The 14,519-nt window shown below is 53.0% G+C and overlaps 1 protein-coding gene across 1 annotated transcript in view; it reads left to right on the top strand.

The window, feature by feature from the left end:
- The first annotated feature begins 9,656 nt into the window (after window positions 1-9,656).
- Window positions 9,657-14,519, top strand: part of TNFRSF1B (TNF receptor superfamily member 1B) — a 35,924-nt gene continuing 31,061 nt past the window's right edge. Inside the window, exon 1 of the mRNA XM_082832756.1 lies at window positions 9,657-9,777. Coding sequence (XP_082688882.1) covers window positions 9,700-9,777 — 78 coding nt within the window. The 5' untranslated portion in view covers window positions 9,657-9,699. The remainder of the gene's footprint in view (window positions 9,778-14,519) is intronic.

The raw sequence follows: 14,519 nt of genomic DNA, 5'->3' as shown, positions 1-14,519 counted from the left end.
TTGGCCGTTCCTGCTCTGAGCCAAGTTTTCGCTAATGAGAAAAAAATGTTCTCGTTAGTGTCACCTGTAGGCCATCTGGGCTGGTAGGCCCAGGCGGGATGTGCAGATGTGGGGCAGGGCTGATGTGCAAGAGGGATTTGCAACCCTCTCAGATCTCAGAGCCCCATGCAGCCCCTCCCTCTCAGAGTACAGATGGGGAAACTGAGGCCTGGAGAGGAGAGAGATGTGCCTGAGGTCACACAGGGAATCAGTGGCTGTTAGGACTAGCACCCAGGTTGCTGGTGCTTTAAAACTTAAAACAAAAACTACACACCTTTATAAATATAGAGGTAACTAATTCTGGGGAAAAAGAAAAACTAATAAAAATAGAAAATAGTGTAGGGAAAATAACAAGAATTATACATGATCCCATCTCCCATTATAAGCACTTCAAACATTTTGGTTTCTTTCCTTCTTCTAAATAATTTTTAAAAATTATCTTCAGTGACTTATTAATAAAATAAAATCTCCCAACTTATGGTTATACTTGTTATGGGTGTTTGTTCATAGCCCGACTCACATTGTTAAAGTCATTTTCATCCTACAGTTACAAATTGTTAGAAATCCATAACTGAGACTGTCAGCATGAACCCCATCGCCATGGAGGCTGCCCTGAGAGGATTTGCTTCTGCTGATCGTGAAGGGAATGCCCAGAGGCCTCCTGCTTTTAGTTCTTGTTCTTTTATTTAACCTACAAGACCTGCTCCTTCTCAGCATCTGTGCTACCTTAGGGAATCACTTTTGCCTACTTCAGATTTTTAATTATTCCCATTATTCTACAGAGTCTGCGATCACCGATCCCGACCGTGGGATTTTAGGGCTCTGGGGAAGTACCTCAGGAGAGAGCCAAGCTAGTGGGGAGAAAACCTTCCCCAGCCCCCTTGAGCTGAAGCAGCAACCCTTGGATCTGTCTTATAATATAAACTGGGTTTCCATCCTAATGGACATCATTATTGAGTGCTTGCTATGAGCCAGGTACTTTCCACGTATCATAGCGTTTACTCTTCAACACCTGCATTGGTATCAAGATTTAATGCGGAGAGATCATGTGTCCACATCGTGCTGGCTGTGTGGACTTGGATAAACTCCTTAAAATCATCTATACAAAGGACTATTAGGTCCTGCCATTCAGCTCGCCTGGAGTTATTGCAAACATCAAATGGGAGCCCAGGTGTAGAAGCTGGTGAGTTAGGGAGGAGCGCTGACGACTTTAACCCTGCCACACCCGAATGCCCGGGTCGGGGGCGGGGGGAAACTATTAAAAGCCACAGAAGAAGCTCTTCTTCCTTCATTTATTGGTGAAGGATATACCACGTTGCCGATGAGCTAAATTAATACTGCAATGATGTCAGTTCTCCCCCACATTTTCTTGTCAATTCAGTGCAATCTCAATTAAAATCTCAGCTGGAGGGCTTCCCTGGTGGCACAGTGGTTGAGAGTCCGCCTGCCAATGCAGGGGACACGGGTTCGTGCCCTGGTCCGGGAAGATCCCACATGCCACGGAGCGGCTGGGCCCGTGAGCCATGGCCGCTGAGCCTGCGCCTCCGGAGCCTGTGCTCCGCAACGGGAGAGGCCACAACAGTGAGAGGTCCGCGCACCGGGGGGGTGGGGGGCGGGTGGAATCTCAGCTGGGATTTGAAGAATTTAACAAGTGTATTCAAAAATGTGTGTGGAAGAATAAAGAACCTATAGAATTAAGTGAATTTCAAAAAGGGGCTAAGGAGATTCACTTTACCAGATACTAGACATTCTACAAAGTTCCACCAATAAAAAATATGTGCAAGTAGCCTAGGAACAAGAATGAATGGAACAGAAGGAATTGTTCAGCGACAGACCCATGCCATTATGATCAGCGATTAAAGGATGGACTATTTTGCCAATGGTATAGGAAAGGCTGACTCACTCTGTGGAGAAAAACGAAGTTGGGTCTCTAGATCTCATATACCACATATAATTCAGTTGTATGAAAAACCTAGATGTGAGATGTAAAATCATAAAGCTAATGAAAGAAAATATAGGAAAGTATTTTTACATCCCACTGTAAGGAAGGACCTTTTGGCTAAGAACAAAATGGCAAAAAATTTATGGATTTGAATTACATTAAAATTAAAGTTTTTTTTTGTTTTTTTGAATCAACAAAGAACACTATAAACCAAGATACCAGACAGATGACAGAACGGGGAAGTGTTTGTGATACCTAAAAATGACAAGGAATTAATATGTAGAATATACAAGGAATTATTGCAAAGCTACAAGAAAAAGACAGGAAATAATAGAAATATGGTCAAAGGATATGAATAGGCAGTTCACAGAAGGGGAAACCCAAATGACTAAGTAATGAAGAGGTGCTCAAACCCACGAATATTCAGAGAAATGCAAATGAGACAATGGTGGGCTCCACTCCACACCCATCAAATTGGCCAAAATCAGAATGTTGGCTAATGGTGAGTTTTGGGGAGAGTGTGAAGAAAGGGGAACCCTGTGACCATGCTGATGGGAAGGAGTGTGGCTGGCGTCGCGGTCCTGGAGAAATTTCTGACAATGCTGGTGAAATAGATACACAATGACTCCAAGATCTGGCAGTCCCACTTCAGAGAAATGAGAACGCCCACAGACACCACCATGTGCTTTACAAGGACACATGGATTGAGTTTATGGGGGTGGGGGTGGGGAGCAGGGATTGGGGGGAAAATAAAGCAAGAGAGGAGGCTTGTAAGGCAAGATCTGAGGAGTATGATTCACTGAACCCGATGTACCTGAGAGCGAGAGAAGTCATGCAAAAAAAGATTCCGTTCACACCAGTGACCAAGTTATAAAATAGCTAGGAATCACTTACCCAAAGGGGGGAGGGGCTGGAGGAGGGACTAGTCGAGGGGGTTGGGTACCTGCCCAGGCTGGGAGCGGCCCAGTTTGTAATGGGGTGGAGAACTCAAGGCGAGGCAGGGAAACTGAGGCCAGAGTGTGTCTAGCAGGCATTCCTTGTCTTTGAGGCTTTACCTAGAAAGTAAGGACCAGCTGCTTCTTGGCTCTTCCAGGGCCTGAAGGAGAGTCAGTGAGAGCGGGGTTTGGAGGGTGGGGTGGATAGGTGGGCAGAAGGAATGAACGTAGGGGTGGAAGGGTGAGGGACTGGGGGTTGGGAGTTGGGGGAGGGGAGACTCATCCTTCATAGGAAAGGAATATGGTAGGACCTTGGTGAGGCTGGAAAGAGGAAGCAGAATTGAAAGCCCTTGGAAAATATAAAGGGCTATCAAAAGAAACCCGCTGACAAGATCAAATGTCCTTGCAGATGTGGGCACCCGGGAGGGAGACTCCTCACATACTGCTGGGAGTGTGAACGGCACAGCCCCTTGGGAGAGGAATATGGCAGGACCTAGCGAAAATGAAAATGTGTAAACCCCACAGCCTGGCAGTGCTACTTTCTAGGTTTACGACCTAGAGAAAATCTCAATCCCCTGCTTCAGGAGACAGGTGCCAGAATGTGCATTGGGGCCAGAAGTGCAAACACCTGATAGTCAATTCGCAGCGCAGCAGGTAAACAGAAACGGAGGTGGGGGAGGGGGTGGGGGGAGTGGAGGTCAGGCGTGCAGGGCAGGACCAGGTCTGAACTCAACAACACGGAAAGTTCTCAGAAACACAGCCGAGGGGTGGTGGGGGGAAAAACCAGGGGGCAGGAGAGCGTGCCTGGTATGTTGATATAAACACAGAAGCACGTGTATAATAATACTCCCTGTCGTTCCTTTCCATGTAAAGGCAGAAAACAGATTTGAGAGAAACATGGCAGACTCAGAGGAATAGTTACCTTTGGAGGGAAAGACAAGGGACTAGACCAGGGGCTGGGGGTCAAGAAGGACTTTGATTTTAATTAGAGAAGAATCTGAAGCAAAACAATAATTCAACAAAAATTTACTGAGAGCCTACTATTAAAAAAAAAAAAAAATCGAATCAGTGCCGGTACTGCTTTCTAGGTGTTGGGGACACAGCAGAGAACAGAACAGACAAGGTTCCTGCCATCATAGGAGAGAGAGACAATAAACAAACAGAGAACTTATACTAGCTTCTATGAAGAAAAGTAACTTTAGTTAGGAGAGTTCAGAGAAGCATCTCTGAGGAGGCGGCGTTTGGGCAGACTGGACCAAAGTGAGGGGGGGAGTCACACAGGTGTCTGGAGGACGGGTGATCCAGGGGCTTTGCCTGTGCAGGACCAGCCAGAACAGAGGTGTCAAGTGATAGGATAGAAAGTCAGAGAGGAAGGAGGGCAGCCCCAGTTGTTAACGTTGGTCAATTCTGGGTAGTGGGACTATGGGTGTTTCTTATGTTATGCTTTGGATTTTTTTTAATTAAAAAAAAACTGAGACAAAGACAATGTCAGGTTAAAAAACAGATGGGTGTAAAATGCAGCAGCGTGGTTTGTAGTAGGATGAAAGGGAGAACTACTCGTCATGGAAGGCCCTGAGTGGGATCAAAGGTGGTCATTCCTGCAGGACAGATATGTCCCCTCTGTACTGTTATGTTTTTTGGGTTTGTTTTGGCTTAGTTGGGTCTTAGTTGCGGTGCATGGGCTCTTCGTTGCGGCGTGCGGGCTCCAGAGCATGTGGGCTCTGTAGTTGCGGCATGCGGGCTCTCTAGTTGCGGTGCAAGGGCTCAGTAGTTGCGGCACACAGGCTTTAGTTGCCCCGTGGCATGTGGGATCTTAGTTCCCCAACCAGGGATGGAACTTGCGTCTCCTGGATTAGAAGGCGGATTCTTAAACTGGACCACTAGGGAAGTCCCCCCTCTGTACTGTTAAAGGCAGTGGTTTAGAATCAAGCCCAGCCCAGCTCCATCCCCATGCCCCCACATCTCATGGACCTCAGAGTCCTTGAACGTCAGGACAGGAGGGGCACTTGGACCTAGTCCAGAGACGGCAGAGGCCGGGTGATCTGCTGTGGCTGCCTCCTTCCCCACCCAGCACACACCTGGCTACTTGGTTAAGCATCCTTTCTTGCAGAGGCCACACACAGGCTCAGAATCCTTTTCAACATGAAGCCCTAGGCAGCCACCACCAAGCAGAGTTAGCATTTAGGCTGAAAGCAGCCTGCCTCCCCTGATCTAATCCAGCGCCCTCATGTTCTAGATGTTCTAGGCCCTCACACAGGGAGGGGGCTAGGATGGGAACTCCCCTGAGTCTGAGCTGGGCCCACTTGCTGGGCTTAGAAACTAAGGGTCTCCAGAAGCTTTGGGGCAGGTTTGGGGATTGGTTCCTGGGAAGAGACAACCCAGAACAGGGAGGTTTCAGTGGAGTGGAGGGAGGAGGACGCCTGGAGGCTCTCTTGGCAACCTTCCCCAAATTGCCTGCGGTCCTCTTTGAGGGTTGCGGGGAGGGAGAGCTGCCCTCCCCTTCTTTGGAAGGAAATGCGGACAGGAGCTGTGGGAGTATTTCCTGGTCCAGCACCCCCTGCCCCAAGCTTGGTATGGCCAGCTCAGCCCAAGACATGGCCCTGGGGTAGGCAGGAGGGCAGGTGGGAGGCCTCAACAGATGAAGGAGATGGGTGCAGAGCTGTGGCTCACCCCAGCGCTACTTCCTTTTCGAGATTTTGGGACATGAGTCATCAAGGGGCTGACCCAGAGCATCCCGGGCGCTGAGACAAGCAGGACAGCAGGATGAGAGAGAAGGTTGCTTGCCCAGGCTGTGGGCCAAACTGGGTGGGGCTGGGGAGGGGGTCCTGCTGCCCAAGACAGGATCCCACTGGAACTCCCGGAGACCAGGTCACAAGATTTGATGGCGGGTTCTGAGACCTCCCCTACAGTGTAAACTCCCCCTCCCAGAGCGACCACAGCAATGTCTTCCGAACCACCCTCAACCACGGCACCTGTTGCAGCTAAACCCTGTTTCCCAAAAGGTGTCTGTCAGTCACCAGGGGGCTCATTAAAAAGCCAGATTGTCAGGCCCTCAACAGACGTGGGAGTGGGGCTCAGGAATCTGCCTGTGGAACAAGACTTGCAGATGGTTCTGATGCTGGCTGATGCTGGAGAGCCATTCCTCCAAACGGTTCACTAGAACACCCAGCACATAGTAGGTGTTCAGTAAATATTGGTGGACAGGCTGGCTGTTCTTGTGCACGATGCCTGCTGTGGCTAAGCTTTCCTCGACACCAGTTTGTAAAGCACAGGCATCAGCTTGCTGGGGTGGTGTGTGCGAGATGGCTGGGGGCTATGGGCTGCACTGGGAAGTGAGGAAAGCCTCCAGGGAGCCCCAGGGTTCAGAGAACTGTACACGCAGCCCCTGAGTTGGGGACCAGAGGGCCATGGTCCTGTGTGCTGGAAGCCTGCCTGCTACCCATTACCGAGGAGCAAGTGGGATTTTTCTGCGTCATGGGACTAGGGGTCTAAGAGATGCATGGCCTGGGAGACCTGGCAGAGTGCATAGGGTCTGGGAGTGATGGAGCTGGACTGGATTCTGGGGCCTTGACCCTGACATTCACTCAGGCTTTCATTCGCTCACTCACTTCCTCTCCCCTTTCTTGCCTCCTGTGTACGCTCGTCCTGTATGCAGCCCTTATCCACTTCAACCCTACTGAGCCCCGACTCTGGGTATCATCTTGTCAGCAGGGAAATAGAGGGGACCACGACCAAGTCCCTCTGCCCTTGAGGACCACACAGTCCAGCAATGAGAGGCAGACAGATGAGCAGAGCTCCTTGACTATGTGCTTGAATCCCCTGGCTTGACATCGCAGGCATTTAGGGACCAGAAGACTGATGGGAGACTCTCAAGCGCCTGTGCACTACTAAGCACCCAGCACCCCAGGGATGGCACCCAGCAGGTGCTCCAGAAAGGTCGTGATGTGAGTTGGAGCCTGTGGCTGGATGGGCCTGAGGCGGCAGAGCTGGAGCGAGACAGGGTGCATGGGTGTGAGCCAGGCTGCTCCAGGTGTAGGTTGAAGGGCAACCGTGGGCTCCGGGGAGGAAGCCGGCTTTGGGTCATCTCTGACCCATAGTGCTTCCTATGGGGTGGAGCCCTGGGCAGGAGGAGCCTGGAGGACCACCACTCATGTAGGGTTCAAGGGGGATATGGTAAACCATGGCCAGCAGGAGGCTCAGGTATCCCTGGTGCTGGGGAGCCATGGTCAGAGGAATAAGCAAGGTCTCCTAGACACCTGCAAAAGTGCCCCGAGAGAGAATGAGCCAGAAACCGCCTCCCAGAGGCCCCAGTGTATGTGTGTGGGGTGACAGCTCTAGCTGCTATGAAACACTGTGCCCTTTGCTTCCAAAACCCTCTCCCCAGCCACACTCGGCAGTCAAGAGAGGAGTCGCCGGGTCCTCCCACACCCAGGCAGGATCCAGCCTGGGTTCAGCTGGAGAAGGGGAGAAACTCCACCCTGGAGAAAAGACTGTAGCTCTATTGAGTTCCCAGGGCAGCACTGGACTCTCATCTGGTAGACCAGAAGGTTCTTCCTGCCTGAGAGTGCCTGGAAAAGCTCCAGGACCTGCGCAGGATTTCATGCAGAGTCTGGGAAAAGATAGGTCCCCCAAGCAAGTGTAACAAGGAGTGAGACTTTCTCCTTAGACCCTCGCCTGTTATCTGCCTGCGCTCAGCTCCAGGCCCTGCCATCTTGTCCCCCCACCCCCCACCCCCTCCACTGCAGTGGGCTGACCCGAACAAACTACATTTCCCAGGTTCCTTTGCTAAGTGGCTCCTGTCTTAGGTTTGGTCAATGGGAGTCACTGGTGGGAGATTGTAGGGTGGGAGGAAGGGAGAAGCCGGATATTTTCTTCCTCTCTGCTTCACGCGCGTCTCTAACAGTGGCTCTGTCTCCTCCACGGTTCCAGATGCTCCCAGATGCCCCAGCTCCTGGCTTTGGTAACGCCACTTCCGGCCCCAGAGATGGTGGTGGCTTCTTGCAGTTGTTAATCTCAGACTAGTCTCCCTTTCCTCTAATTGTTCTTTTAATTTCTCTAACATCTTTACAGTCAATTCCTCTGTATTAAGTACCTTGTACAGAATCACTAGACAGCGGGTTTGCTTTCCTGGTGGCTTGGCTGTCACCCACCTCTTGGAGTCCAGTTGGTGGAGCTGGGATGGAAGGTGGGATCCCAGGAGGATCCCCACATTTGGGTGGTGGTGTTGCCACCCCCTGGGATGGGGAGCCATTGGAGGCAATGAGTCAGTGGGGCCCACTGGGTTTGAGGTGTGTAGGGGGCACCCATGGAGAACCATTTGCTCCTGTTTTCACCAGGTGACACCCCACTCCTGGCCTTTGGCTCTCTCTTATGGATCAGGGACTCCTCCAAACTGCTCCCAGACAAGACTTGTAAGGGCCAGAAGAAAGCTTCCTGCTAGCTTTAGAGTCTGACCCTCTGCAGAGTTAAGGTTGTGGGCTGTGCTAGCCTCACCCTTAGCATGGCCCATGTCTTAGAAACGTGTGGAAACCAGGTAATTTCCCAGTCTCATGATCAGGAGGTGGGATTTTCCATCCGCCAAGTGTCACTTCCCAGTTTCTCACTCAGCACCTAGAAGCATCATCCTTGCTGTCTCCATCACAGGGGTTGGTGGCCCAGAGCAGGGGTCCCCGGACCTCGCTTGGGGCAGCCTGCAGTGAGGGAACAGAATAGCCTCCCCTCCTGCCACCCTGCCCCTCAGAAACGCCCTATGTGCTGGGGGCAAGGACTCCCAGGGCTGGGGGAATATGTTCTGGTCCCGCAGGGCTGGCCCTGGTATTAGGGTTGGCACTCAAAGCACAGGGGGTGCAGCTGGAAGCTGGAGTGGGTGCTTAGATGTCAACTCCAGGGGAACCAGCCCTCACGGCCCTTGGCCTGGGCCAGCCCCACTCTGGGCTCCCACAGCTTTCTGTCCTAGCCTCTGTTTACTGGTCAGCCACCTGGATAGGGGACTCAAGAAGGAGGTCAGGGCAGGCTCCGGCTCACTCTGAGGAGGGCATGAGGAATGTTTAAGGATAAATGAGCAAATGAATAACAGTAATTACAGCTAATATGTATACAGAACTTATTAAGTTACTTATATACTTAGTAAGTTTACATACATATATAATATATACTATAGTATGTGTGTTATATAACTTTCAATCTTCAGTCTACCTCTGTGAGGTTAATGCGGAGATGCAGACCCAGGTGGTCTGGCTCTAAAGTCAGATAAAGTCTAATGAGGGAATAATTTAGAATGCCCGTGAGCTAGTGTCAGTTGTGTGGGACGTTTCACCAAATTCGTGCCCCACCGCCAAGGGAGTGGGGAGCCTGCAGGAGGTGGGAGGGGTAGGTGGACGCAGGGCAGGTCGAGAGACAAAACTTCGGGGCAGCCGCAAGCCTGGTGGGAGCCCAACCCCAATGCGGATCTCCTGCCCCCTCTCCCATCCCACCAGCCCCGCTGGGAAGGGTGACTCGAAGGGGAAGGGACGTTAGAAGGAGGCTGGAGGGTCTCAGAGGGCTGCGAGTGGCTGGCGCTGGAGGTATGGACGCAGCGCTAGGCTGACAGAGTTGGGGTCGGGGGGGTTGGGGGCGGGGCGGCCGGCTGTGTGGGGCGGGGAGGAGGTGTGTCCACGCCCCGCCCCGCCCCCCGGCCTCTCTTTGGCCGCGCGCCGGCTTTCGCTTTCAGTCGGAGGCGCCAGAGGCAGCGGAGCGGGAGCGGTGGCGCGAGGGCGCAAGGGGCCCGCCGAGCTGCCTGCACCCATGGTGCCCACCGCCTTCTGGGCCGCGCTGGCCGTCGGACTGCAGCTCTGGGCCGCAGGGCGCGCCGTGCCCACCCAGGTAGGTGACTCGCGCGACCCTGTCTGGTGCGGGGGGGGGCGCCATGCCATCCACCCCAGGCTGGTGCGCGTCCCCCGCCCCGGGGCGTCCGGGGCGCCGTGACAGGGGTGCGGGGCTCGGAGCGACGGAGGCGCCGCACCCGCCACACCGGATCAGATGCACGCCGCTGGAGACCCTCTGGGGACCCCGGGTTTGGCACACGTGCGCCCGGGGCCGGAACTCTGGCCACCGCGACCCGGAGTCTCACCTTGGTCCCTCCGCCGTCGGTGGCCGGCCAGCGGGCCCTGGGCAGATCCCAGCCAGACTGTGAAACCCAACTCCCGTTATCCCTGCGACCCCTGGCCTCTCCGGGGTGACTTGGGGGTGGGGGTAGGCAGTGATCTGTACTGGGGCTCTGTCCCCAGTACAGATGCCCGGCACCTTCTTCAGAAGACTTCCTCCCTTCTGAGCTACGGTTTTCCTCTTTCTTAGAAATACTGGGGCTGCGTGTGTAAAAGAACAGGGCCAGGTGTGCAGTAGCATCTAATAAGGGCACAGTCAGACTGTGGACTGTCTTCCATGCCCTTTGCCCAGACGCCTTCCCCAGGACCCACCTGGAGTGTCCAGTGGCCACTTCAGAGCCTGCCGTCTGTGGACTCTGGGGTGATAGGGAGAGAGACAGTGCCCTCAGGTTCCCCTGGGCTGACCTCCCCAAGGATCTGTGAGCTCTGGGCGACAGGGGTGAGGGAGGACTTCTGGGCTGGTTATCAAGACAAACATGATGTCTAAGGGGCTCCAGGAAAATGGAGAGAGCAGAGACCCCAGAGCTGTTATTCAGCGCTAACTGCACCCACCACAATAGCAAGGGAGAGAGAGTGTACAGAGGATTGTTCCACCTTTGCCTCTTGTGGCTGTCTCCATGGTCTGCTAAGACAGAATAGCCCCATTTTGGACTTACCTGGTGCCGCAGTGGTTAAGAATCCGCCTGCCAATGCAGGGGACACGGGTTCGAGCTCTGGTCCGGGAAGATCCCACATGCAGCGGAGCAACTAAGCCCGTGCGCCACAACTACTAAGACTGCGCGCCTGGAGTCTGTGCTCCACAACAAGGGAAGCCACCGCAATGAGAAGCCCGCAACAAAGAGTAGTCCCCGCTCATCACAACTAGAGAAAGACTGCGTGCAGCAACAAAGACCCAACGCAGCCAAAAACAAACAAACAAAAAAATTAATTAATTGATTAATTTTAAAAAAAGAATAGCCCCATTTTGCAGAGAAGGAAAACTGAGGCTCAGCAAACTCCTTGTGTTTCATGGAAGGGCATGGGGGGCTCTCTTTCTTCCAAAGGGACGCCTCTTCCTTTCCCCTCTTGTCTGGGAGGAGGTGTGCCTCATCCTTTCCTCACGATCTTACCCTGATGGATGGGTGTGTGCTGACCCATCTGGATATCTGGACCAGGGAGGAAGGTGGGAGGTGGCATTGACTCATGTGAGGTGACTCACTGGCTAAGGCTAAAGACACCTTTAGAGTTCAGTTCTCAAGGGCAGAGGATGGAGGTGGTCAGACCAGAATTGACTCATTCACAGTTGGTGCCAGGGTGGGATCTGGGGGCGCTGCCCCAGAGGTTGTTCTGTAAACAGAGGAGGTCAGGAGAGTCCCAGGTCTGAGACTCGAGTGTGGATGCTGATGGCTTTGGTCCCCAGCCTGACTGCAGTGTGCCAAGACTAGGGGCATCACTGTGCCTCAGCGAACCTGGGGACATATGAGCCCCTGGGGGGAGGAGGCACAGGGCTTCTCTGCAGGACAGCAGCTCCTAGTCTTGGAGTTGCTTGAGGGGTTCTCCTGAGTCTCTCACTTCCCTCCCGTGTGCCCAGCTCCTGTATCAGCTCAGGTTCCCTCCTCCGGGACTGTCTTCACAGCCTTTTAGCTGGTCCCCTGGCCCCTGCCCCCTCTCCCACTGATCCTCCTTGGTGGCATCGCTGGGGTGGCCCTCCTCAAATTGGAGTGCCTCTCTCCCTGCCTGGGAAGCAAAAGGCTCCCAGTGGCCAAGGCAGAAACTCCCCCAGGTGTCTCAGGCCAGAGCGAGTGAGGTCTCCGGGTGTTTCCTGCCACCCCTCTGCATCGTACCCTATACCCTACGAAACACGGCCATTGTGTATCTTCGTACTCCATGCTGTCTCTCTCCGTGGTGCACCCTTTCCCCCATCCTTAAGGGTCTTTTGCACGTTTCCCCCCACCCCCCACGCCAAAGCCTTTCCTCACTCTCCCAGTTGGATTTTTAAAAAAATTTATTTATTTTCTATTTCATTTATTTTTTTGGCTGCATTGGGTCTTCGTTGCTGTGTGTGGGCTTTCTCTAGTTGCGGCGAGCTGGGACTACTCTTCACTGCGGTGCGTGGGCTTCTCATTGCGGCGACTTCTCTTGTTGCAGAGCACGAGCTCTAGGCGCGCGGGCTTCAGTAGTTGTGGTTCTCGGGCCCTAAGGCACAGGCTTAGTAGTTGTGGCACACGGGCTTAGTTCCTCCGAGGCATGTGGGATCTTCCCGGGCCAGGGCTCGAACCCGTGTCCCCTGCATTGGCAGGAGGATTCTTAACCACTTGTGCCACCAGGAGAGTCCTTCCCAGTTGGATTTGATCCTCTGCTCTTTGAACTCCCAGCCTTTCATCCCTCTCTAGGACAGACTACATTCTGCTTTTTAATCTGGTTGTGTTTTATCCACCTCAATCGATGGAAAGTTCCTTGAGGGCAGGTACTGGGGGGTCTTCCTCCTTATTATTAGCACCGCAATAGCACCTGTCGTTTGAATGCCTACTAAGTACCAGGCAGCATGCTTAGGATCTAACTACAGAATCTTGCTGAAACCTTCCTTATAGCAACTCTTAAAAGGTGGCGTTCCCATTTAGAGATGTGGAAGCCTGAGGCTCAGAGAGGTTATGGTATTTCCCAGGATTATAGAACTGGAGGGTAGGGGGTGGGGAGGTTCGAATGCAGGTCTGCCTGATTCCAAAGCTCTTCTTACTCTACCCTCCCCATGCCTGTATCCCCCGTCTGCCCCCACCCGGGTCCCTGGCACACAGTGGATACTCAGTTGTGTCAGATGTAATAAATCAAGTTGTAGAAAGAGCCCCAGGGAGACCTGAGCTGCTGCAGGCGTGGCAGAATCACTTTGGCTGCAGGGTGTTTGCCTCCTTTAAAAGCTGTATTTGCTGGCTGGTGTGGAATGCATCATTCATTCATCTCGTCATCCATTCATTCAGCAGACAAACGCCAGTACAGCTGGCAGGATAGGTGAGCATTTGGTGTCATCTAAGGGGGATGGGCAGGGCTCTAGCTGTCTGGCTTTCTGTTGTTGCTGGGAGGGGGCTGAGGGGATCTCTACCTGCTGGGTTGGCCTGAGGCTGAGGGGCCTCAATACCTAGGGGCCTGGGGCCAGCTCGAGTTAGGGGAGAGGTTGGGGACTCCTAGCTTGGCCTGGGGACATTAGCCTTTGGTGGAGATGGGTGATCCAGGGTACCTGCAGTCCTGGGATGTCTCTTTGTCCCCTGTCTAATATGCCAGAGGGGAACCTGTTTGCTGACTGAGGATGTGATCCTCACTGTGGTCCTGGGTTTGGCCCAGTGGCTCCTGGAGGAGTAGCCAAGAAGGTTGCAGGGGGAGAGTTTTTTTTTGTTTGTTTTTTTGGTTTTTTTTTGTGGTATGCGGGCCTCTCACTTTTGTGGCCTCTCCCATGGCGGAGCACAGGCTCCGGACGTGCAGGCTCAGCGGCCATGGCTCACGGGCCCAGCCGCTCTGTGGCATATGGGATCTTCCTGGACCGGGGCATGAACCTGTGTCCTCTGCATCGGCAGGCGGACTCTCAACTACCGCGCCACCAGGGAAGCCCAGGGGGAGAGTTTTGATGCCATCCGTGGGGTGTTTGTGTGTGTGTTTCATTCAGCTCTACACATCAACTTAGTTCTCAGGTTTATGCCATGTGGGCTGCTTTTCCATTGCTCAGACATGCCACACACACCCCTGCCTCAGGGCCTTTGCACTTGCTTCCCCTTTACCTTGAATGCTCCTCCCGCTGATATCCTCTGGTCTCCTTCCTGCACTTTCTTTTGCTGAAATGAATTCTTCTCAGGAATGCCTTCTCTGGCCATCCTACCTATAAAAGCTCCCCACCAGGTACTCTCACTCCCCTGACCTGCTTTGTTTTCCTCTGTAACACTCATGGCCTATTATATTTCTTTCACTTGCATTGTGTCTTTCTACTGGAGTGTTAAGCATGGTGAGGGCAGGGACTTGTTCACTTGTTCATAGCCTAGAAGAGGATTTCTTGTTCTCAGTTCTCTTGGCATTCGGGCCATGTGGTTGCTGTGGGAGTCGTCCTGCGAGTTATAAGATGTTTAGCAGCATCCCTGGCCTCCACCCACTAGATGCCAGCAGCACAGTCCTTCATTTGGGACAGTTAAAAGCGTTTCCAGATGCTGCAAAATGTCCCCTGGGGGAGTTGCCTCAGTTGAGAACCATTGGCTTAGAATGGTGCCTGGCACGTAGTGGGTGCTAAAAAATATTGAATTAATGTCCAAAAATATTCATCTGACCTTCATAATGACCCTGCTTTATGGATGAGACAGAAGAGTTTGGAAAGCCCAGTGGTGGCAGGGCTGGGCTCCAGTTCGTCTCACTCTCTCTGGGATATTTCTCTGGGCTCTTCCTCTGCTGTGTTGAGTCTGCCGAGGCTAGCGGTGCTCTCCCCAAAGTGCTCACCCGCCCACATCC

This window comes from Leucopleurus acutus, assembly GCF_964270905.1.
Source record: "Leucopleurus acutus genome assembly, chromosome: 2".
Classification (NCBI taxonomy): domain Eukaryota; kingdom Metazoa; phylum Chordata; class Mammalia; order Artiodactyla; family Delphinidae; genus Leucopleurus; species Leucopleurus acutus.
The sequence above is the reverse complement of the archived record's forward strand: the minus strand, read 5'-3'. Positions and strand labels throughout refer to the sequence as shown.